We start from the raw sequence: 25,175 nt of genomic DNA, 5'->3' as shown, positions 1-25,175 counted from the left end.
AAGAAATAAAAAAAGAGTCAATTAAAAATGAATAATGCAATAAATGAGATCAAAAACACTCTGGAGGGAACCAAGAGTAGAATAACGGAGACAGAAGATAGGATAAGTGAGGTAGAAGATAAAATGGTGGAAATAAATGAAGCAGAGAGGAAAAAAGAAAAAAGAATCAGAAGAAATGAGGACAAGCTCAGGGACCTCTGGGACAATGTGAAATGCCCCAACATTCGAATCATAGGAGTCCCAGAAGAAGAAGACAAAAAGAAAGGCCATGAGAAAATACTCAAGGAGATAATAGCTGAAAACTTCCCTAAAATGGGGAAGGAAATAGTTACACAGATCCAAGAAACACAGAGAGTCCCAAACAGGATAAACCCAAGGCGAAACACCCCAAGACACATATTAATCAAATTAACAAAGATCAAACACAAAGAACAAATATTAAAAGCAGCAAGGGGGAAACAACAAATAACACACAAGGGGATTCCCATAAGGATAACAGCTGATCTATCAATAGAAACCCTCCAGGCCAGAAGGGAATGGCAGGACATACTTCAAGTAATGAAAGAGAATAACCTACAACCTAGATTACTGTACCCAGCAAGGATCTCATTCAGATATGAAGGAGAATCCAAAAGCTTTACAGACAAGCAAAAGCTGAGAGAATTCAGCACCACCAAACCAGCTCTTCAACAAATGCTAAAGGATCTTCTCTAGACAGGAAACACAGAAAGGTTGTATAAACGTGAACCCAAAACAACAAAGTAAATGGCAACAGGACCACACCTATCAATAATTACCTTAAATGTAAATGGGTTGAATGTCCCAACCAAAATACAAAGACTGGCTGAATGGATACAAAAGCAAGACCCCTATATATGCTGTCTACAAGAGACCCACCTCAAAACAAGAGACACATACAGACTAAAAGTGAAGGGCTGGAAAAAAATATTTCATGCAAACGGAGACCAAAAGAAAGCAGGAGTCACAATACTCATATCAGATAAAATAGACTTTCAAATAAAGGTTCTGAAAAGAGACAAAGAAGGACACTACATAATGATCAAAAGATCAATCCAAGAAGAAGATATAACAATTATATATGCATCCAACATAGGAGCACCGCAATATGTAAGGCAAACATTAACGAGTATGAAAGAGGAAATTAATAGTAACACAATAATAGTGAGAGACTTTAATACCCAACTCACAACTATGGATAGATCAAAAAACAGAAAATTAACAAGGAAACACAAACTTTAAATGACACAATGGACCAGCTAGACCTAATTGATATCTATAGGACATTTCACCCCAAAACAATCAACTTCACCTTTTTCTCAAGTGCACACGGAACCTTCTCCAGAATAGATCACATCCTGACCCATAAATCTAGTCTTGGTAAATTCAAAAAAATTGAAATCATTCCAGTCATCTTTTCTGACCACAGTGCAGTAAGATTAGATCTCAATTACAGGAAAAAAATTGTTAAAAATTCAAACATATGGAGGCTAAATAACATGCTTCTGAATAACCAACAAATCATAGAAGAAATCAAAGAAGAAATAAAAATATGCATAGAAATGAATGAAAATGAAAACACAACAACCCAAAACCTATGGGACACTGTAAAAGCAGTGCTAAGGGGAAGGTTCATAGCATTACAGGCTTACCTCAAGAAACAAGAAAAAAGTCAAATAAAAACCTAACTCTACATCTAAAGCAATTAGAGAAGGAAGAAATGAAGAACCCCAGGGTTAGTAGAAGGAAAGAAATCTTAAAATTTAGGGCAGAAATAAATGCAAAAGAAACTAAAGAGACCATAGCAAAAATCAACAAAGCTAAAAGCTGGTTTTTTGAAAAAATACACAAAATTGACAAACCATTAGCAAGACTCATTAAGAATCAAAGGGGAAAGAACCAGATTAACAAAATTAGAAATGAAAATGGAGAGATCACAACAGACAACACTGAAATACAAAGGATCATAAGAGACTACTACCAGCAGCTCTATGCCAATAAAATGGACAACTTGGAAGAAATGGACATATTCATAGAAAAGTATAACTTTCCAAAACTGAACCAGGAAGAAGTAGAAGATCTTAACAGAGCCATCACAAGCAAGGAAATCGAAACTGTAATCAGAAATCTTCCAGCAAACAAAAGCCCAGGACCAGATGGCTTCACAGCTGAATTCTACCAAAAATTTAGAGAAGAGCTAACACTTATCTTACTCAAACTCTTCCAGAAAATTGCAGAAGAAGGTAAACTTCCAAACTCATTCTATGAGGCCACCATCACCCTAATTCCAAAACCAGACAAAGATGCCACAAAAAAAGAAAACTACAGGCCAATATCACTGATGAACATAGATGCAAAAATCCTTCACAAAATTCTAGCAAACAGAATCCAACAGGATATTAAAAAAATCATACATCATGACCAAGTGGGCTTTATCCCAGGAATGCAAGGATTCTTTAATATCCACAAATCAATCAATGTAATACACCACATTAACAAATTGAAAGATAAAAACCATATGATTATCTCAATAGATGCAGAAAAAGCCTTTGACAAAATTCAACATCGATTTATGATTAAAACTCTCCAGAAAGCGGGAATAGAAGGAACATACCTCAACATAATAAAAGCTATATATGAGAAACCCACAGCAAGCATTACCCTCAATGGTGAAAAATTGAAAGCATTTCCCCTGAAATCAGGAGCAAGACAAGGGTGCCCACTCTCACCACTACTATTCAACATAGTTTTGGAAGTTTTGGCCACAGCAATCAGAGCAGAAAAAGAAGTAAAAGGAATCCAGATAGGAAAAGAAGAAGTGAAACTCTCGCTGTTTGCAGATGACATGATCCTCTACATAGGAAACCCTAAAGACTCTACCAGAAAATTACTACAGCTAATCAACGAATATGGTAAAGTAGCAGGATATAAAATTAACACACAGAAATCCCTTGCATTCTTATACACTAACAATGAGAAAACAGAAAGAGAAATTAAGGAAACCATACCATTCACCAGTGCAACAAAAAGAATAAAATACTTAGGGGTATATCTACCTAAAGAAACAAAAGACCTATACATAGAAAACTATAAAACACTGATGAAAGAAATCAAAGAGGACACAAACAGATGGAGAAACATACCGTGTTCATGGACTGGAAGAATCAATATTGTCAAAATGGCTATACTACCCAAAGCAATCTATAGATTCAATTCAATCCCTATCAAGCTACCAACGGTATTTGTCACAGAGCTAGAACAAATAATATCACAATTTGTATGGAAATACAAAAAACCTCGAATAGCCAAAGTAATCTTGAGAAAGAAGAATGGAACTGGAGGAATCAACCTGCCTTGACTTCAGGCTCTACTACAAAGCCACAGTCATCAAGACAGTATGGTACTGGCACAAAGACAGAAATATAGATCAATGGAACAGAAGAGAAAGCCCAGAGATAAATCCACGCACCTATGGACACCTTATCTTTGACAAAGGAGGCAAGGATATACAATGGAAAAAAGACAACCTCTTTGACAAGTGGTGCTGGGAAAACTGGTCAACCACTTGTAAAAGAATGAAACTAGAACACTTTCTAACACCATACACAAAAATAAACTCAAAATGGATTAAAGATCTAAATGTAAGACCAGAAACTATAAAACTCCTAGAGGAGAACATAGGCAAAACACTCTCCAACATAAATCACAGCAGGATCTTCTATGACCCACCTCCCAGAATATTGGAAATAAAAGCAAAAATAAACAAATGGGACCTAATGAAACTTAAAAGCTTTTGCACAACAAAGGAAACTGTAGGCAAGGTGAAAAGACAGCCGTCAGATTGGGAGAAAATAATAGCAAACGAAGCAACAGAAAAAGGATTAATCTCAAAAATATACAAGCAACTCCTGCAGCTCAATTCCAGAAAAATAAATGACCCAATCAAAAAATGGGCCAAAGAACTAAACAGACATTTCTCCAAAGAAGACATACAGATGGCTAACAAACACATGAAAAGATGCTCAACATCACTCATTATTAGAGAAATGCAAATCAAAACCACAATGAGGTACCATTACACGCCAGTCAGGATGGCTGCTATCCAAAAGTCTACAAACATTAAATGCTGGAGAGGGTGTGGAGAAAAGGGAACCCTCTTACACTGTTGGTGGGAATGCAAACTAGTACAGCCGCTATGGAAAACAGTGTGGAGATTTCTTAAAAAACTGGAAATAGAACTGCCATATGACCCAGCAATCCCACTCCTGGGCATACACACTGAGGAAACCAGATCTGAAAGAGACACGTGCACCCCAATGTTCATAGCAGCACTGTTTATGATAGCCAGGACATGGAAGCAACCTAGATGCCCATCAGCAGATGAATGGATAAGGAAGCTGTGGTACATATACACCATGGAATATTACTCAGCCATTAAAAAGAATTCATTTGAACCAGTCCTAATGAGATGGATGAAGCTGGAGCCCATTATACAGAGTGAAGTAAGCCAGAAAGATAAAGAACATTACAGCATACTAACACATATATATGGAATTTAGAAAGGTGATAACGATAACCCTATATGCAAAACAGAAAAAGAGACACAGAAATACAGAACAGACTTTTGAACTTTGTGGGAGAAGGTGAGGGTGGGATATTTCAAAAGAACAGCATGTATACTATCTATGGTGAAACAGATCACCAGCCCAGGTGGGATGCATGAGACAAGTGCTCCGGCCTGGTGCACTGGGAAGACCCAGAGGAATCGGGTGGAGAGGGAGGTGGGAGGGGGGATCGGGATTGGGAATACATGTAAATCCATGGCTGATTCATATCAATGTATAACAAAACCCACTGGAAAAAAAAATAATAATAAAAAAAATTAAAAAAAAAAAAAAAAACAATCTCAACAAAGTGGGTGCAGAAGGATCACACCTCAACATATAAAAGGTCATTTATGACAAACCTAGAAGCTAACATCATTTTCAATGATTGAAAATTGAAAGCTTTTCCTTTAAGATCAGGAACAAGGCAAGTAAACCCATTCATGCTACTTTTATTCAATATAGTAGTGGAAGACCTAGCCACTGTAATTAGATAAGAAAAAGAAATAAGAGACTCCCAAATTTGAAAGGAAGAAATAAAACCATCACTATTTGTAGATGTCATGATATTACATAGAGAAAACCATAAAGCTTCTACCAAAAATATTAGAGCTAATAAATGAATTCAGTTAAGTTGCTGATAACAAATTGATATACAGAAACATTTTGTATTTCTATACACTTATAATGAACTATCAGAAGGAAAAACCAAGAAAACAATACCATTTACAATATCATAAAAAATAATAAATATCTAAAAGCAAATTTAACCAAGGGGATAAAAAAATCTGTACTCTGAAAACAATAAGACCTTGATGAAACCAAAGATGACACAAATAAACAGAGAGCTGTACCATAATCATGGATCAGAAAAATTAATACTGTTAAGTGGTCCATTCTACTCATGGCAGTCTACGTATTCAATGCAAACCCTATCAATGTATCAATATCAATGACATTTTTCACAGAACTGGAACAAATAACTATAAATTCTGTGTGGAACTACAAAAGACCCTGAATAGTCCAAGCAATCTTGATAAAGAAGAATAAACTTTATCTTTTATACTCTGCTGGAAATACTCCCCTTGACTTCAAACTACCCTACAAAATTATAGTAATCAAAATAATATGGTATGGATTTACATAAGATGGTGGAGTAGAAGAATGTTCTCTCATCTCCTCCTGCAGGAGAACTAAAATTGCAACTAGCTGTTGAAAAACCATCAACAGGAGGATGCCGGAACCCACCAAAAAAAAGATACCCCACCATCTAAAGACAAAGAAGAGGCTGTAGCAAGATGGTAGGAGGAGTGCAATCATGATAAAATCAAATCCCAAACCTGCCAGCTGAGTGACAAACAAACTGGCGAACAATAACACCAAAGAAGTTCTCCTACTGTTGTGAAGGTTCTGAGCTCCATGTTAGGCTTCTTAGCCTGGGGATCTGGCAAAGAGACTGGAAATCCCCAGGGAATCTGAACTTGAATGCCAGCGGGATTTGATTACAGGACTTCCACAGGACTGGGGGGAAAAGAGACTCCACTCTTGGAGGACACAAACAAAATTTGGCATTCATCAAGACCCAAGGGACAGGGACAATGATCCCACAGGAGACTGAACCAGACCCACCTGCAGGTGTTGGAAGGTCTCCTAGGGAAGGCATGGGTTGGCAGTGGCTCACCCCAGGAACCAGGGCATTGGTAGCAGCAGTCCTGAAAGCTGTTCCCTGGCTTAAGTCCTCTTGGAGGTCACCGTTAACTCTACCGTAGAGCCTATAGACCCCAGGGCTGGGTCAGCTCAGGTCAAACAACTAACAGGGAGGGAGTGCAACACCACCCATCAGCAGATAATTAGATTAAAGAAGACAGAAAAAACACAGAAGGTGATTGCAGAGAAGAAAGCATTTAAGTGAGAAATTAGTATCTGATCTTATGTCCTAGATATGTCTCCTAGTTTATAGTCTATGGGAACTTGAATAGAATTTGTATCCTACTGTTGTGTGAAAATTGTGTAAATCTTAGTCATGTCTTGTTCACTGTGTTTTTCAGGTCTACTGTATCCATCTACTTCTCTGTATATTCATTCTATTAATTTTTGATAGTTTGATATTGAAACTCCAACTAAAAATCTTAATTTATCTACTTAAAATAATTATACAGTGGAACTGTATGTAACCTTGTTCTGTATTTTTCAAGTCTCCTGCAAATGTGTTATCATATTTTCATAATTAAGAAATGCTATTACAATTCACAAAACTCCCTTGAGATTCTGTAATTCTCAAGAAATGAATCATTTTAATTCATACTATAAAAAAGCTATTTATAAATAGCATTATTCTACTACTTCTAGTTTTAAATGCATCAAGCACTTCTAAATATCTAGAAAGTCTAGATATTCATATAAGAACTTAATTGGCCACTATGTACACAACACTGTTAAATAAAATGCACACATGTAACAATGGTAAAAAAAAAAATAGTACGGTATGGTACTGGCACAGACATACACACATAGATCAATGGAGGAGAGTAGAGAGCCCAGAAATAAACTCATGCACATATGATCAATTTATTGATGACAAAGGAGGCAAGAATATATATTGGGGAAAAGATAGTCTCTCTTTTGGAGAGAAAAATTGTTGGAAAAACTGAACAGCTACTGTAAAAGAATGAAACCAGACCATTTTCTCACCTGTATACAAAATATAAGCTGTATACAAAATAAGCTCAAAATAGATGGATTAAAGACATAAACATCAGACCTGAAACCATAAAACTTCCAGAAGAAAAATCACTCTTTGACATTGATTTTAGCAATAATTTTTGGATCTTATTTCTCAGGGCTGAGCAACAAAAGCAAAAATAAATAAATAAATAAATAAAAGAGATCATATCAAACTAAAAATCTTGTGCACAGTGAAGGAAATTGTGGACAAAATGAAAAGGAACATACTGAATGGGAGAATATATTTGCAACTGATAATGTCTAATAAGGAGTTAATGTTAAATATCCAAAGTATACAAAGAACTCATACAACTCATTATATAAAAATCTGATTTAAAAAGGACCTGAAACAGCAGTTTTCCAAAGAAAACATATAGTTGGCCAAGAGACATGAAAAGCTGCTAGCCATCAGGGAAATGCAAAACCACAGTGAGACATTACTTCACACCTTTCTGGTACACTGGGATGACCCTGAGGGATGGGATGGGAAAGGAGGTGGGAGGGGGGTTCAGGATGCGGAACACATGTACACCCATGGCTGATTCATGTCAATGTATGGCAAAAACCACTACAATATTGTAAATTAATTAGACTCCAATTAAAATAAATACATTAAAAATAAAGAATTATCAAAAAGAGAACAAATAACAAGTGTTGGTGAGGATGTAGTAAAAAGAGAACCCTCATAAACTCTTGGTAGGAATATAAATTGTTGTGGTCAGTGTGGAAAACAATATAGAGAGCCCTCAAAAAATTAAACCTACAACTACCATACTATCCAGAAATTCCACCCCTGGGTTTTTATCTGAAGAGAATAAAAACACTAATTCAAAAAGATGTATACCCACAGTGTTCACTGTTGCATTATTTATAATAGCCAAGATATGGGAGCAGCCTGATGTCCATCAGTAGATGAATAAATAGATGTGGCATATATACATAATGGATTATTACCCAGCCATAAGAAGAATGAAATCTTGCCATATGCGACAGCAGGCATGTACCAAAAGGGTATTATGCTAAGTGAAATAAGATAGAGAAAGACAAATACTGAATGTTCTCATTTATATCTGGAATCTAAAAAACAAAACAAACAAAAAAGTAGAATAAAACAGAAATAGACTTACAGATACAGAGGACAAACTTGGGGTTGCCAGAAGGGAGGAGGGTTCAGGGATGTGCAAAATGGGTGAAGGGAAATAAGAGGTACAAACTACCAGTTATAAAATAAATAAGTCACAGGGATAAATGTACAGCATAGGTAATATAGTCAATAACACTGCAATAACTTTGGTGCATAATCTATAAACATATTGAATTACTATGTTGTACACCTGAAATTAATACAATATTGTAAGTCAATCATACTTCAATTAAAAAAAAAGAGTGTTAATATCTCCAACTATAACTGGATTTGCCTATTTCCCCTTTCATGTCTGTCAATCTTTTGCTTCATGTATTTTGAAATTGTTAAGTGCATAAATGTTTAGTTTTCTTATGTTCTCTTGATGAATTGGTGCATTTATCATTACAAAATATACTTCTTTATTCCTGGTAATATCCCTTGTTTTGAAATCTATTTTGTCTGTTAATAAGATAGCCTTTCTAGTTTTCTTTGGATTAATGTTTGCTTGGTACATCTTTTTCCATCCTTTAATTTTAAAAAGCTAATTTTTTTCTTTTTCATTTCTTCTTTTGTTTTCATCCAGTTTTATTGAGATCTAACTGACATACAGCACTGTGTAAGTTTTAGGTGTACAGCATAATGATCTGATTTATAAACATCATGAAATGATTATCAGTAAGTTTAGTGAACATCCATAATCTCATACAAAATTACAGAATGCAAAAGTACATATACAAAATTAAAGAAATAGAAAAAATATTTTCCCTTGTGATGAGATTGCTTAGGATTTACCTTCTTAATAACTTTCATATGTAATGTACAGCAATGTTAATTCTATTTATCATGTTGTACTTTATATACACATATTTTTCTTTTAACTGGAAGTTTGCACCTTTTAAGTGTCTGAATCCAATTTCCCCTCTCCCTACCCCCCACTTCTGATAAACACAAATCTGATCTCTTTTTCTATGAGTTTTTAAAATATAACTGAACTACAACACTGTATTAGTTTCTGTTATTCAACAGTGGTTTGATATTTCTATACATTTCAAAATGACCAACATGGTAAGTTTAGTTATGACTTCTCATCATACAATATTACATAATTATTGACTATATTCCCCACATTGTACATTTCATACTCATGGCTAGCTTACCTTGCCATTAGATGTTTCTATTTCTTAATCTGCTTCACCTATTTCTTTCCTCCCCTCTCCCTGCAACCTATTTGTTCTTTGTATCTATAATTCTGTTTCTATTTTTTTGTGTTTGTTTAGTTTTTAGACTCCACATATAAATGAAATGAAAGTATTTATCTTTCTCTGACCTTTCTTCACTCGGCATAATAACCTCACTCAGCATAATAGCCTCATAACCCTGTTGTCACAAATAGCAAGATTTCCTTATATTTTTTTAACTTTTAAATTATGAATGTCTTTATATTTAAAGTCAGCATCTCATGGACAGCACACGGTCAGATCTTGCTTTTTATCCAATCTGACAATCTCTGCTTTATGGTATGTTTAAGGCCCTCACTTCCATCTTCAAAGTCAGAGAGAGAGGGAGAAAAGCAAGAGTCAAGTCTATTATTCCTCATAAGATTGTTCCATTTCAGAAGGATCTCTTCTCTGGACCAAGGTCAGTTCAAGGGACAGTTATTAGGCACAGAGCACAGACAGTGTGGGACACAGAAGAAGTTTGGGAGAACCATATGACATTCTTCCTCTTCTGTAAGAATAAGACCTAACTTTGTAATAAAGTATCAGCCGGAGAGGGGAAAGAGAGTGATTGGACTGTTATGATGTAGCTCAGATGTGACCAGTTTAAGAAAGAAAAAAATGGGCTTGGGAATGGGAGTAGTTGTAAGGAGACAGCCCACTTCATAGGAGAGCCCATAGGTTTGAGTCAAAACATCTTGAACATAAATCCAGGTTCTACATTTCCTGCTCGTGATTGAGAAATACTATTAATGTATTGGCTTATAAACATGTGAAAAGGAGGCTATTTTATCCTTCATGATTGTGCAATCATTTTTTAACCAAAAAAAAATTATCCAAAAGAACACACTAAATATCAACTCTGAATGTTCCTGACTAGGAGTAGCGGAGGAAGCATTGCTGGTGATGGTACAGGGGATTTTGCCCTTTATGTTATGTAATTCAAACTTTACATTTTTAACAAGATGTCAGTACATAAACATAGTGGGGATCAGGCTCTTCTTGATATCAGGATACAAACTCCTTCCAGAATCTGACAAAAACCACGAACTCTTTCCAGAAAAATGGCCCACACAAAATTCAAGGAGGGCTTTTTGTTTGTTTGTTTGTTTAATTTGTCTGCATCAGGGCTTAGTTGCAGCAGGGTTGTTGCAGGCTTTGTTGCATCATGCAGGGTCTTGCGTTGTGGTGCACAGATTCTCTAGTCGTTGTGCGAAGGCTCAGTAGTTGTGGCGTGCCGTCTTAGTTGCCCTGTGACATGTGGGATCTTAGTTCCCACACCAAGGACCAAACCCGTGTCCCCTGAATTGGAAGGTGGATTCTTAACCACTGGACCACCAGGGAAGTCCCTGGGGAGTTTTTTTTTTAGTTGAAGTATAGTTGATTTGGGCTTCCCTGGTGGCTCAGATGGTAAAGAATCCACCTGCAATGCAGGAGAACTGGGTTCAATCCCTGAGTTGGGAAGATTCCCTGGAGGAGGGCCTGGCAACCCTCTCCAGTATTCTTGCCTATAGAATCCCCAAGGACAGAGGAGCATGGCGGGCTACAGTCCATGGGATAGCAAGGAGTCAGGCAGGACTGTGTGACTAAGCACAGCACAGTCAATTTAGATCATTAGTTTCAGGTGTAAAACCTGAAACAGGGATTCAATAGTTCTATAGATTATATTCCATTTAAAGTTATTACAAAATAATAGCTATATTTCCCTGTGTTATAAAACATATCTCTGTTTCTTATTTATTTTATACACAATAGTTTGTATCTCCTAATCTCATACCCCTATCTTGCTGCTCTCCCTTCCCTCTACCCACTGGTAAGGGAATCAGTAGACCCCTTGAACTCTGCTCATGGATCCCAATTTTAAGAATCCTGATTTATATCAGTAAATAAAGGGAATAAAAATCTAGTTTACCTGTATAAAAGTAATTTATAGTTACTTAGACAAATCACTTATATTTGCATATCATGTGATACAGTACTTTGCTTATAATTGTCAGGTTGACTTCGCTCTAAGTTAGATTTGGTGTAAAACTAAACTGCTGGTTCAGGCTCCAACTTTATCATTTGTTGTTCATATGGCAAACTGTTGCCTATTCACAATTTTAAAAGAAAAAATTAGAGTGATCTTTTTCCTTAAGAACTGATATTCTGCCTCCACGGTTTCACCTGTTGAAACAATTATTACTATTTCCCAGGTTGGGAATTGTGTGCTCTTACAGAATAAATTGGTAGGTGAGAGGTTGTGAAGCAGAGTGGAAGGTGTTCAGGCTTCAAAAGACAGGCCTGGGCTGGAGTCTCAGCTTCTCTACCACTTACTCCAGTTCAGTCTTTAAGTTCTGGCCTTCAATAACTTCATTGGCTTTCTAGGAGGATTAGGGACAATATAAACAAGGAGCCCAGGCTGTATTAGATCTTACATAAATAGGGCTATTGTTATAGTGAGTCTTTAGTATTACACAAGAGCAGCTTTATTGCTGATGGCTGCCAATGCCATATAATCAAACTGGGTTCAGGGGACAAGAAGCAGCAAATGACAAAGGCTGATAACTGCTGCCATCCCCAAGGTGCTAGAGAGCCGGACTTGAGGTTACAGGTGTGTCCCGCCTTTGGCAGCCCAATGAAGCACGTCTTCAGAATGGCATTTTATTGACTTTTCTCAAGGTCAGTGCGGTATCCAAGGTGGCTTACAAATCGGGAAATAACACAAGCAGGGGAAAAACCAGTGCAATAATGACATCTTTTCCTTCCTTACTGCTAGCTTCCTTGTTTCTTTTTTCTCTGGTTCAGTGAATGCCAACCGAAGGATTAATAAATCTTCTGACATTTTTGTTTGCTTCCAAGAAAATACTTTCATGTCTGGGTACTTTCATGTCTCCCGTCACTCCTCTGGGAAGAATGGGTGCATTCTGCGAGTCCCCGTCAACCGAGTTTGAGGCCAAAGTGTCCCCGGATTCAGTGTGGTGGGAAAAATTGTAGCTGAGAACTCAGGACACTCTGATTTGGGGCCCACGACCACTTCTGTCTGAATCTACATAATGGGGGCCGATAGCGCGGCTTTAGTTTCCTCATTCGTCAAGCGCCTCCAGCCCGGCCTTGGGTGTGAGCGAGCTTTGTTTGCACTCAAGACCAGCGGCGACCCTGCAGGGCGACCCTGCAGGACCACCCAGCCGGCGTGGGCAGGGACTCAGCCAGGGCAGGGCCCGCAATGGGCGGGGCTTCTGCCGCGCCGCCTAGGGAACCGGGTTCCAGGCTAAAGACGGCATCTCAGTTGCCAGGGGAACCGGGGCGGTGCGCTTTCCGGCGCAGTCGTGCGCGGCGCAGCTGTCATGGCGGAGGCCATCTGGAGCACTGACACAGGAGAGGCCGTGTACCGCTCCCGGGACCCCGTGCGCAACCTCCGCCTCCGGTAGTCGCATCACCCCAGAGCCCCGTGCTTTTATGCTCTCAGATAATTGGAGCCTGAATTACACTTTTCCTTTGCTGGGGCCCTCACTTCCGTTTGCAGTCCTGACCACTGTCACCCCGGTCTCCTCGCGTCTCCCTCACTACCCGGAACCATCTTCACTCGCAGCTTCCAGACTCACCCTTTCAGGACCCTATGCCTCCCAAATTCCTCAGAGCCCTGTGTCTCCCTCCAGTACACTCTCGCATCCTCTCCTTCCTGGGGCCGCGTGCCCCCCTCCCCTCCCTTCTGTTGCCTGCACCCCGCCACATCTCTTGGTAGCCATAATCTCTTCTGTGTTTTGTTTCCCCATCCTTGCTCTGCGTTCGTCTCCTGCTTCTGTGTCTTGTAACAGTATTTTGGGCTTCTTTTTTCCTGGCAGAGTCCACCTGCAAAGAATCACATCAAGCAACTACCACCATTGCCAGCCTGCTGCCCAACTGGGGAAGGATCTCATAGACTTGGCCACTTTTAGGCCTCACCCAACGGCCAGTGGGTGTATAGTGGTGATGGGGCCCCTTGGGGGTCTGGGGAAGGGCCTAGGGCGGAGGTTACCTCTTACGACAGAGTAGACCCAGGTCTATAGTCTGAGAAAAGGTATAGAGAGGTTGGGTTTCTTGTCCAAGGTCACTGGGCTGCTAACTGTTGAAGTCAGAATTTGATCCCAAGCAATTTTAACTACTGCATTATGTTGTGTGAAAAGTGGATAAGACGAGATTCCTATCATCAAGAAGCTGATCTGAACTGTGGTCAAACGTAGTGAAATAGCGAATACCGTGCTTTAGGTATATTATAAATTTACCTCTAAACCCAAATGCCATTTGTGGCATTTATTTTTTTTTCTAAGAGAAAATATCACTCCAAGCTTGAAACTTACGATATAAACACTTTTTAAAAACAAGTTAAACATTTGGGTCTGCTTGGAAAATGCACTTTTATTTTTTTTTACCTTGCTGTGTGGCATGTGGGATCTTAGTTTTCCCTGTAGGGATGGAACCCATGCCCCCTGCAGTGCAACCAGGGGACTACCAAGGAAGTCCCAGAAAATGTACATGTTAGTATTATCTGTGTTCTAGCCTTTTTCCTTCTCTGAGAAGCCAGAAAAGTGAGAAAGAGAAGACAGTGTGTTTGTGTTAGGTCACTAGTCTCTTTGCTTTTGTTGTTTCTGTTCAGAAATATTCCTGGGCAAAAGTGTGAGCTGGTGGGTTTTGAAGCATATACCTTTGGAAAAGGCATACTCATATAGGAGTCTACATATTAGATTTAGTTCTTTAAAAAAATCACTTATATGTCTTTCCTTTTCTCTCTTAACACTTGATCTTTTAAGGTTACAGTGTTTGTGATTCTAGGTTTATGGCTTCAGAAATAGTGAAGATAAAAATGCCATGGTTCCTATCTAGCAAATGTAGACAATTGGGATTGAGAAAGAGCTGTTCAGCCTGTATCTAAATTTCAGCTCTTGACTCTAAATTAGATTAAATAATTCCTGGAGGACATGATTTCTTTTATTAAAGTTAGAGGGGTGGTTAAAACTTCTTGGCTCTTAATCTTGGCTTCTGCACATATCTACTGCCTCTCTAGAGTGAGTACTTCATAAAATCAGTGAACTCCAACTGGTTTTGTGGCAAATATAAGACCACAGACTTTGGTTATAACCAACCAGAGAGCAAGAAGTGGTGTTAGTTGGGCTCAAACATTTGACTCACTCTGTTTTCTTTGGAGGTGGACACCGCCCAGAGGAAGAAGAAGAAGAGGAGGTTGTGATTGGGTGGCAAGAGAAGCTCTTCAGCCAGGTGGGCTAGTGTCCCTTGTCTGCTGGGTCTGCCTGCACCTGGCCCACGTCCTCCTGCCTGGTCGCAGGGAAAGGTTCTTGATACATAGCGCCAAACTGATTTCCAGAAAGGTTACAACAATTTATACTTCCCACTGCTGTGTTTACAGGATCGGTGTAATGTAGTACCTTCCACTAGCCAGTGTTATGATCTTGAGTAACACGCTTTTCACCTCTGGGCCGCATACCAAAACAGCAGAATTCCTGTCTTGGTATGTCAGTTCCATAACAGCAGAATTGAATTAGACTATCGGTCTGGTTCCTTGTAGCTCTAACCTTCGTTGGCTTTTCTGTCCTCCATCAGTTTAGATAAAACATCGTGACAAATGATATTTGACCAAACAGTTGTAGCGACCAAATTAAAATACTCTCAGTGGAACTCTGTTTCTTTGTGACCTCAGTTTGAAGTAGATCTGTACCAAAATGAAGCAGCCTGTCAGAGCCCTTTGGATCATCAGTACCGTCAAGAGATTCTGAAGCTGGAAGATTCAGGCGGCAGGAAGAACCAACGGATCTTTACCTACACTGACTCTGATAGATACACCAATTTGGAGGAGGTATCATTCTTTCCCAAGTAGACAGACTCAGGTAGACTTAGCCAAGCTCTGTAGTTCCCTTCATCTTTGTTTCCCCTGGCTTTCTGGCTCGTGTTTTAACTCAGAAGCCTGTTAAGTGAGCCTGTCTAGGAATTTCAGTGTGTTCCCGGCAGCCAGGCTGGAGTAGGTAGGTGGGCACAGTCTGTGGGTGTTGTGGCTGCTGCTCCCTGCCCCCCTGCTGGAGGGACTGGGGGAGCCGGCAGTGTCTCTAATGCTAGGCTTGCAGACTACACACTGCGGGGAGCAGCTACAAGCTTGATTTCCCCCATGCGTCATGAGATCAACAGGTAGATGGAGTCTAGAACCTCTAGATTAAGTTCATCATGGGATTCAGCCAAAACTGAACATACGGATTTGAAGAGGAATTCAGTACTGTATGGGGAATGGCTTATGTCCTCAGTTTGCTGAGGACAGCATACCCTTGTGGCCTCGTTTTAGATTTTCTTCAGTCACTATATGATATGTTCTATCTTCTCAGTGAGATTATAAATTCCTTGAAGGAGGGGAGAGCCTATATTTTCTGATTTTTGTCTGTGACCCTGTAGATATCTAAGCCAGGTGTTAAGTGAATGTTTTTGAAAGTTGTGGGTTGGAAGCATGTAAAATTTAGGTTGTCTGTTTTGGTAAAGAAAGGAAAATTATAGTTAGTGTTCAGTTACCTGTGGGAGGGTTTTCCACAGAATTCTTGTGTTACATTCGGCATCTTCCAACCACCTAGTGATGTCAGCATCTACCGGGTCGACTCACCCAACTCTGTTGGTACGGGCTTACAGACTGCAGACTCATTTCTCAAGAGTAATGTGCTGCTACAACCTTAGGGCAGATCAGGGCTTGGTCTGGCTCTTCTCTGAGCTGTTTGTGTCACTGCGCCCTCCATCAGCGTGTGCTGTTGTGAGGTGGCTGTGCTCTTAAGGTCCTGTGAGGTTTCAGAAGGAAGATTTCCCTCCAGGTGCGTGGTCCCACGTGGCCCTGAGCAGCTGGCTTATACCAAGCTGCTCTGTTTTCCCAGCACTGTCAGAAAATGACCACTGCAGCCAGCGAAATGCCATCCTTCTTGGTCGAGCGAATGGCAAATGTCAGGCGGCGACGGCAGGACAAGCGAGGGATGTGAGTGCAAGCGTGGATGGGGCTGGGGAGGTCCCTGTGCTCCTTTTATGCCTGTGTTCTCCGTGAGTTCACCGATGTGTGTGTCCCACTCTGCAGTGGAGTGCTCCCCTGTACTCCTCCTGGGTGTGCCCCCTTGCGTTCTTCCTTCAGGCTCTTCAGGGGGTGCCAGGGAAGTGAGCCTTCCTGTGGTGTCTCCCAGGGAGGGTGGCATTCTTAAGTCACGAGTCGTCACCTGGGAGCCCTCAGAAGAATTCATCAGAAACAACCATGTCATCAACACCCCTCTTCAGACCATGTACATCATGGCAGACCTGGGGCCCTATGGAAAGTGAGTGAAGCTTCTCACTGCCCAACTCAGACCTTCATCCTCTTCTGTCACTAACCATCATCCTCCCGTTACGGTCATCCCAGGTATATGGGAGGGAGGGATTTTGTTTCCTGCTTTTTCTTGGGAAGGAAATGTTTTACTCTGACTTCTCACTGCAGCCTCTGTCTTCTCCCCTGATGTGGACTGAATACCTCTTCCTCTTTCCCAGAAATGGGGCTGGCAATCTTGAACTCTGGTGTTACCCCTGGTTTCTAGGCTTGGCTATAAGAAGCATGAACATGTCCTCTGTACTCTGAAGGTGGACAGCAATGGAGTGATCACAGTAAAACCTGACTTCACTGGCTCCAAAGGGCCCTACAGGTGAGAAGAGGAAGAAAGAGACGGTGGAGACTAGCATTCCTTTCCCTGGCTTCACTTCTTGCCTCAAGTTGAGGAAGTTCTCAGAAAGCCTTTCGTCTCTCCTAACATTTAAATTCCCAGCTGACAGTTTGTCCCTGGATTGGGCCTGGAGGGCCTCGTCTCCTGTTTTCCCAGTTAGTCCCTTTGTGACTTTGACCTTACAGAATCGAGACAGAGGGGGAGAAGCAAGAGCTGTGGAAGTATACGATTGACAATGTGTCTTCCCTCGCCCAGCCTGAGGAGGAGGAGCGGGAACAGCGCGTCTTCAAGGACGTGAGTGCTGATTCATCCGAGAACCAGAGAGCTGGGAGCTGAGGCCGCGCCTGAGGGTGGGTCAGCAGTGGCCGGGTCTTGCTCTTGATGGCCTCTCCTGATTTGGGAAGCCCTTCTAACCTATCAGACACGAGGCTTTGAGCCTGTTACAAGATCATTATGCTAATGACGATCTATCTGAGCATGGCCTGTGCTCTGTGCTAGGGCCTTCACATACCTAATTTCATTTTGACTGTGCCACAACCCTTCGAGGGAATGCTTATTTTATGACCATTTTATAAATGAGGCAGTGGAGATCAAGAAGCTGAGCAGTCTGCTCAAGGCTGCAGCAGTGTGGGAGCTGGGTGGGTCCCAGGCTAGTAGACCCCAGGGCCTCTGTGCTTCATTGTCGGATGTCTGGCAGGAATGCTTAGGCACCCAGCTGTCTGTGGCGTTTCCCATTCCTGCTGCGTTTCTCCCTCCCGTTCAGATCTGAACCCTGGTCTGGCTGGGACTGCATCTTGAGGCTTGGTGTGGTTTGTTTCCTCAGCTCTATGGCCGGCACAAGGAGTATCTCAACAGCCTCGTGGGCACTGACTTTGAGATGGTGAGTAGCCCAGCTTCCTGCACCACCATAAGCTGGGTTTCTGTAGCCAGAGCGCTCTGACTCTAGCTGAGTGATGGTCCTCTCTTCAAGGTCCCCAAGACACACTCTTCAGTGTAAGAAGAAACTAGAAAATAACATACAGAGTATAGTCCTTGCTGTGTTTTTGAAGCATTGCATGTTGATATAGAACTGTTGATGCATAGGAAGAGGTCTCAGAGGGCACACGCCTTCTGGGGGCTTTCTCTGGGAAGGGGGTGGAGTTGGAAGACAGTAGGTGGCTATTGAGGGGTGAGAGGGATATGTCAGGAATGTTTCCTTTTTATTCTCTAAACTTAGGTAGTTTTGAATTTTTATCAGTGGTGGTGCATTCATGTATTACTTTATAATTTATTTTATTATTGCTGTTCAGTCGCTCAATCATGTCCAACTCTTGGAGATCCCATGGACTGCAGCATGCCAGGCTTCCCTGTCCTCCACTATCTCCCGGAGTTTGCTCAAACTCATGTCCACTATGCTATCAAACCATTAATTTTTTTTATAAATAAGTATAAAGATGAAAAATGTCTTCCTTACTCTTAATGTAGATATTTTTCCTTCATGCCCCATAAAGGAGGGAGGTGTCTCATTTCTGTTCGTCAGATAGTTTGGCTTTTAAGACAGAACAGTTTGAGTCCATAATCCTGTGGTCCTGTTCTTATCTTCTCTTATTCCAGGAGTTCCATTTCTAGATCTGGAAACAAAGATAGAGTTACTTGGTGGTCTCCCTCTCTGTCTGTAAAAAATTAGCTCTCACTATTTTTATATTGTATTAGCAACAGATGTTCAGTGTTAAAAAGTTAGATAAGATAGAGACACAAATAATTTTAAAAGGAAACTGCCTAGTTTCTTGACCTCAGCCCTCCAGAGGGAGCAGGGTTCTCCAGCCTCTTGCTGTAGGGCAGTGGGCAGCTCTGGATGCTTCTCTTGGCCATTCTCATAAGTTCCCCACACTCCATTGCCCTCTCCACCATTTAAATTAGGTGCTTTCCCCCTACGTTACATTTGAGAAATGAAGGAAACATATCTGTGGAGAAATGGCAGATGGGGAGGAAGCGTGGGTAGTTACACGCCAGAATTGGACGTCTCATGTCAGGTCCTCTGGGGGTTTATGGACAGGCTGGAGGAGAGGCGTCGCTTCCCTCAAACCTCCTGAGCTGTTCTCACTTCTCTCTACCCCAGACCGTACCAGGTGCCCTCCGGCTCTTCTTGAATGGAGAGGTGGGTAAGTGTCTCACCAGACAGAGGTCCCCTGAGGCTTGGCAAGTGCCAGAGAGAGCACTGTGGAATAGTCCTCCCCACCCCAGCAGTGGCCTTGGGTTGTCCACAGCGCTCGGGAGACTCAGGCTTGAGTCTTTCCTGGAAACACAGAGAGTTCCCGGCCCTCAGGGGACTTGCTTCCCCAAGCGGGTAGGCCCTGCAGGACTGGGTCAGGTGTTAGGGGTGATAGGGCAATAAATTGAAACCATTTCCTGTTTTCTTAGTTTCAGCCCAGGGCTATGAGTATGACAACCTGTACGTCCACTTCTTTGTGGAATTGCCAACTTCTAGTAAGTAGTATTCACAAGTCTCTCTTTTTACCCCTTCTGACAGTTTTCCAGAGGCATTCAGTCAGGTGTCCTTCCCCACTCTTCCACTGAAATTGTTATTGTTCTTTTCAAGGTCCTAGGTCACTTCCAAGATGTGAAATCCTGTGGGGACGTGTCTGCCTTCGCCCTCCTTGGTCTGTCAGTTGCTATAGCTCACTTTCCTCACTGACCCTCTCCTCTTGCCTTCTGGCTCCGTGCTCCTGTCTGCTCTCTCGCTGGTGGCTCGGCAGCCTCCTTGGCTGTTTCCTCATCTTCTGTTGACCTAAAACTATTAGAGTATCCAAGGCCGGGCCTGACCTTCTTTCACTGTCTCTCCACAGTCTTTCTAGGTGGCCTCATCCTTCCTGTGGCTTCAGTTCTGTGTGTGTGTCTCAGACTCCCAGACTTCTATCTCTAGTATTAGCCTCTCCCTGAATTCCAGACTCATGCCCACTTACCTGTTTGTTGTTTCTGTTAACGTGACTGAAAGCATCCTTGATTCCTCCTCTTGCTGCACACCTTCCCTTATGGTCTTCTCCATCTTAGCAGAACCACAATGTCATCTCCTTGGTTTCTAATACCAGGAATATAAGAGGCATCCTTAATTCCCCACTTTCTCTAGCTCCCTACCACCATTCATGCCATCAGCAATTCCTGTCAGGTCTGTTTCCCAAAGATGTCCTGAATTACCTGTTCTCTTGAGGACCCTGGACCAAACCACCATCATCTCTTACTTAGGCCAAAGCATTAAGTGTCTAATTTATCCCCTTGCTTCCTGTCTTGCTCTTAATGTTTTTTTCTTTTTCATTTTTTAAATACTTTTTACTTATGTGTGTGTTTTTAGCTGTACTCAGTCTTGTTTGCAGCGGGAGCTCCTCTGTAGTTGCTGTGCTCAGGCCTCTCACGGCAGCGCCTTCTGTTGTTGCAGAGCACGAGCTGTCAGGCGCTGAGGCTTCAGTAGCTGCGGCTCCCAGGCTTTGGAACACAGACGCAGTAGTTATGGTGCACCGGCTGAGTTTCTCCTCGGCCTGTGTGAATCTTCCCGGACCAGGGACCGAACCTGTGTCTCCTGCATTGGCAGGTGGATTCTTTACCGTTGAGCCACCAGTGAAGCTCCCTCTTATGTTTCATTTGCCATACACACCACAGCCTAACCGAGCCTTTAAAATGTAAACCAGCTGTGTCTCTCTTCAACTTAAAGCCCCCATGGCTTCCCTTCCCACTTTGAGCAAAGTCCAGACCCCATTCCCTGAAAGAGCTGGCCCCGGCCTATCTCTCCCTTATAACATTCCAGTCCTGCTTCCTGTTCCTCAACAGGCCAAGTTCATTCCCACTCTAGTGCCTTTTCGGGACCATTTCCTGTCGGAAACCTTTTGTATCCTGTCTTTGCACGACTGGTTCTGCTTCAGTTTAGGTCTCAGCCTAAGTGTCACCTCCGAGTGTCCCTCAGCATCCCTCAATGAGCCTCCAGGCCTCTCAGTCTCTTCACCCTGTTTTATATTTAGCTTTTATCACTCCCTGATGGTCTGTTGTTGGTTGGTTGGCTTTCTGTGCCCCCTCCCACCCCCAGCTAGAAGGTCAGCCCCATGAAAGACAGGAAGCTTTTCTGTCCAGTCACTGAAATGTCCCCAGGGACACACACAATGGACCCAGTGAACGTGACGTGAGTGACTGATCACGTGCATGAGTGACTGAATGCGGAAAGGAGCTTTGTGTTTCTCCCAACTGCTCGCCTTCCTCCCAGGTTGACTTACTCTATGTGGTCTTTGGCTTTTAGACTGGTCAAGCCCAGCATTCCAGCAGCTCTCAGGAATAACACAGACCTGTGCCACCAAGTCCTGGGGGATGGTATGGCAACAAGAGGGGCACCTGGAGGGAATAGGGCTGCTCCCGGCATGACATCCAAAGATGATCAGGCTGGCAGCCAGGGGAGGACGCCAGAGCTGGGTCTGGTGCTTTGCTGTGGGCCCTACAGGGCCGCCTGGCCCCAGGGTTCTCTGCCTTTTTGAGAATGGCAGCAACTTGCGTCTGGGGGTCCCTTCCCCTCTTAGCCTCTTATTTCCTGTGTGGAGTGATGGTTTTTACTTTTCCGTTGGGACCGAGTATAAAACAGTCCTCCTTTTTAGGATAACGTGGCCTACTTCTCCTACCCTTTCACGTTTGAGGCCTCCTTCCTCCACGAGGACGAATCTGTCGGTGAGTGGCCGGGCCGGTCCCCGGCCTTGGGGCTCCTCAGACGCGCCCTCTCCTGTGGGGGCCTCCCGGGACCTGGCCGCTTCTCCCCTCCACAGGTGCGCTCCCAGAGTGGCCCGTGCTCTACTGCGAGGTCCTCTCGCTGGACTTCTGGCAGCGGTACCGTGTGGAAGGCTACGGGGCTGTGGTGCTGCCCGCCACCCCAGGTGACCTCTCGTCCCTGCCCTGCACGCGGCCCTCCTGCCCCCACTCCTAGACGCAAGGCTGATGCTTCAGAGGACTCGACCGCATCCTGGGAGAAGCGGGGGTGACGGGGAACTAGATGCACATAACTTGCGAGATTCTGTGCTCCTTTTGAGGGCATTTTCCGTCTCTGTTAGAGACAGCTGAAGAGCTCTGGGCTCTGATCCTGGCTCCTCTGATTGGACCAGCAGCCTTGGGGGAGCAGCCTGTGTCCAGATGGGCTCTGAACAGATGTGTACTGAGCGGGTCCCTGTTCCTTTTGAAATAATAGCCATTGTCTTCTGCTGCCTGTGTCTGCTGCCTGTGCAGCAGGCAGTGTGCTGAGTACTTCTCGTTTAATTCTCCCCACCACTCTCTGAGGCATAGGTGTTGGTATTATTTCCGTTTTACTAGACGAGGAGAATGAGGTTCAGAGAGGCTGAGAAACTTGCCCCGGCAGGAGCTGGCAAAGCTAAGATCTGAGCTTTTGTCTGGTTGATGCCCACGTGGTTCCCCTAAACCTCTGTGGTGACCTTCAGCAGCAGTCAGGCTGTCCCCAGAGCAGGTGTCTCAGTGTTGGCGAGTCCCGGGTCACTGCTGGGGAGCCTGCGAGGGACCGCAGGCCCTCCCTAGCCCTGGCTGTGTCCTCTTTTGCCCAGGCTCTCACACCCTGACGGTCTCCACCTGGAGGCCCCTGGAGCTCAGCCCAGTGGCTGAACTGCGGAGGTTTTTCATTGGTGGCTCTCTGGAACTGGAGGACCTCTCCTACGTGTGGATACCAGGAACCTTCAAGGTGACTTTTGTTTCTGGGTAGATTTCACCCTGGGAAGTTATGTCCCTGTCTTCTGGGAAAGGTGCAGTCTGGGTTAAGGCCCCTTACTCATTCATTGCTTCATCAGTTCTTAGTCTCTTCTTTCTGTGGCTCCAGTGGGAAATCTCAGCCACATCTTGAAGCACATACAGATGTCACTGCGCTCCTAGGAGAGCCCTGAGAAGTAGGACACTTAGGGATTCCCCCTGGTCCCCATCAGAGTAACCACCCTCTCCCCATAGCCCATCCCTGAGACCTCAGGAAGCAGAGGGTCAGCTGGCTTCTTAGAAGACTGCTAATTCTCAAACGAGGCTGGACTGTTCCCTGATTGACATTCGGGAGGTGATGGCATTTGGGTGTTGGGATGAAGTTTCCCCAACAGACCTGTTCTCCCCAAATGGGAGTGAGGCCAGCATGGTGCCTGGGGTCTAGAAACCAACCAAGACCTGAGACTAACCGGATCCACAGGGGGAGCGTCTGAGCCGCTTCGGACTCCGCACCGAGACCACAGGCAGTGTCACCTTCCGCCTGCACTGTCTGCAGCAGTCCCGGTGAGTGGCCCTGGCCCTCTGCCTCAGGGCTCCTGATCCCCAGGGCTGCGGAGCAGCCGTGGTCAGGTGGCCGGCTCCCCCACAGGGCCTTCATGGAGTCAAGTTCCCTCCGGAAGAGAATGCGGAGTGTGTTGGACCGTCTGGAGGGATTCAGCCAGCAGAGTTCCATTCATAATGTTCTGGGTAGGCTTCCCCCTCCACCCAGGTCCAGCCACTACCCCGCCCCCCACCCCCGACATCCACGTGGGCCCCATTGCCCCCACACCATGGTCCTGACTCCTGTGTCTGCTTCCCTCACAGAGGCCTTCCGGCGAGCCCGGCGCCGTATGCAGGAGGCCCGAGAAAGCCTTCCCCAGGACCTTGTGAGCCCCTCAGAAACCTCAGTCTCCTAGCTTGCTGCAGCCCTGGCCTCTGCGATGAGTGATACCCACCACGGCCCGGGCCCTGCCACCTCTTTATCTTTCTGGTTAGAGACCCCGCTGACCTGCTGAGAACCAGAGGAGCTGAGAATCCTGACCCCCCCACCTGCTCTTCAGCTACCAAATGGCAACAAAGCCAGAGACCCTGTGGCCCACAGGTGGTCCCCTCTTGATATGTCAGCCCCTGCACACGTCCCTTACAAGAGGACAGGTGTTTCGGGGTTGAGACCCGTTTGGGGGTAAGGCCAGAGTTACTTCTGTCCTTGGCACCGCCTGCTCTCCAGCCTGTCTCTGGGTCTCGGGGACAGAGCGCAGCGGTCTGTCCTGCTCTGCACCTGCTGCACACTTGGGGCCTGAGAGAGAAGGCAGCCGAGGGAGCTCTTCCATTCCCAGCCCGGGAGCCCAGCCTCCTCTTTCCGCCGGGGGCTGGCTGCCAGCGTAAATGAAGGCTGAAGGCAATGTCCAGTCCTTTATGCTAGCTGGCTAGTAGCTTTTGTTGTGTTTTTTGTGCATAAAAAGATTTTCTACATCTGACGTTCTGTCGGCTTGCTTTCTCCTCAAGCCTCTGGCATGGCCAAGGTATTCTCCTTAACGTCATGGCTCCTAACACTGCCACCCTTCCCTGCCTTTTCCTGCTCCAGAGTTTCTTTGGATTCTCCAAACTCAGCCCCCAGGAGAGTCTTCAAGGTTAGTGCCGGCTGTGTCTTAGCAGCATTCCTCTGAAACATCCGGAGTGAAGTGCACGACAGGTCCCACGCCTCCCCATCCCCAGCTCAAAGCAGAAACAGCTTCTGCCCTCAGCGGTGCTTTCTTGGTAGAAGCAGTGAGTGCTGCCCACCCTGCAGGCTCCAGAGGAAACCGTGGGGTGGCTGGAGGCTGGGACTCTGGCCTCCCAGTTCTAGGCAGGGGTCAGGAACAGGCTGGGAAATGGGTGAAAGCGGCTGGAAACCCTCCTTGCCTGGGCCTTCCAGAACCCCTTGCTTGGCTCTTGAGTCCTTGTACGTGGCGCTGATGTGTGACCTGACACATGAGAGGGTTGCCTGGCAGAAGGCTCATTGCTGCCGGGAGCCCCAGCCGTCACTCCAAGCTGGAGAACCAGCCATAGCTGGCAAAAGCATGAGCAG

At 43.9% G+C, this 25,175-nt stretch overlaps 1 protein-coding gene across 3 annotated transcripts; it reads left to right on the top strand.

Annotated features, from left to right (window-relative positions):
• The first annotated feature begins 12,969 nt into the window (after window positions 1-12,969).
• MKS1 (MKS transition zone complex subunit 1) lies at window positions 12,970-24,579 on the top strand. 3 transcript variants are annotated; one of them, XM_043902773.1, is made up of 18 exons: window positions 12,970-13,095; window positions 13,514-13,623; window positions 14,854-14,924; window positions 15,364-15,519; window positions 16,568-16,665; window positions 16,865-16,993; window positions 17,249-17,353; window positions 17,557-17,665; window positions 18,195-18,251; window positions 19,470-19,512; window positions 19,772-19,837; window positions 21,633-21,703; window positions 21,982-22,051; window positions 22,147-22,254; window positions 22,930-23,063; window positions 23,550-23,632; window positions 23,718-23,815; window positions 23,933-24,579. In XM_043902773.1, exons 1-18 carry the CDS (start codon window positions 13,016-13,018, stop codon window positions 24,022-24,024), a joined length of 1,680 nt encoding a protein of 559 aa, XP_043758708.1. In that variant the 5' UTR covers window positions 12,970-13,015; the 3' UTR covers window positions 24,025-24,579. The 3 variants fall into 3 exon arrangements, with proteins under 3 accessions (XP_043758708.1, XP_043758709.1, XP_043758710.1); XM_043902774.1 differs by lacking the exon at window positions 13,514-13,623 and having other exon boundaries at window positions 13,017-13,095; XM_043902775.1 differs by having other exon boundaries at window positions 13,057-13,095; window positions 13,514-14,924; window positions 16,816-16,993.
• Window positions 24,580-25,175: the final 596 nt, after the last annotated feature.

This window comes from Cervus elaphus, chromosome 5 (genome assembly GCF_910594005.1).
Source record: "Cervus elaphus chromosome 5, mCerEla1.1, whole genome shotgun sequence".
Taxonomy (NCBI): domain Eukaryota; kingdom Metazoa; phylum Chordata; class Mammalia; order Artiodactyla; family Cervidae; genus Cervus; species Cervus elaphus.
This window is presented reverse-complemented; position numbering and strand designations above follow the sequence as displayed.

What these genes read in the sequence shown, in the direction of transcription:
- MKS1 (XM_043902773.1), top strand. Translation starts at nt 13,016, where the DNA reads ATGGCGGAGGCCATCTGGAGCACTGACACAGGAGAGGCCGTGTACCGC. An exon ending in AAGAGAAGCTCTTCAGCCAG is followed by an intron (nt 14,925 to 15,363) that starts GTGGGCTAGTGT and finishes TTGTGACCTCAG; the next exon opens with TTTGAAGTAGATCTGTACCA. An exon ending in TGGGCACTGACTTTGAGATG is followed by an intron (nt 18,252 to 19,469) that starts GTGAGTAGCCCA and finishes TCTCTACCCCAG; the next exon opens with ACCGTACCAGGTGCCCTCCG.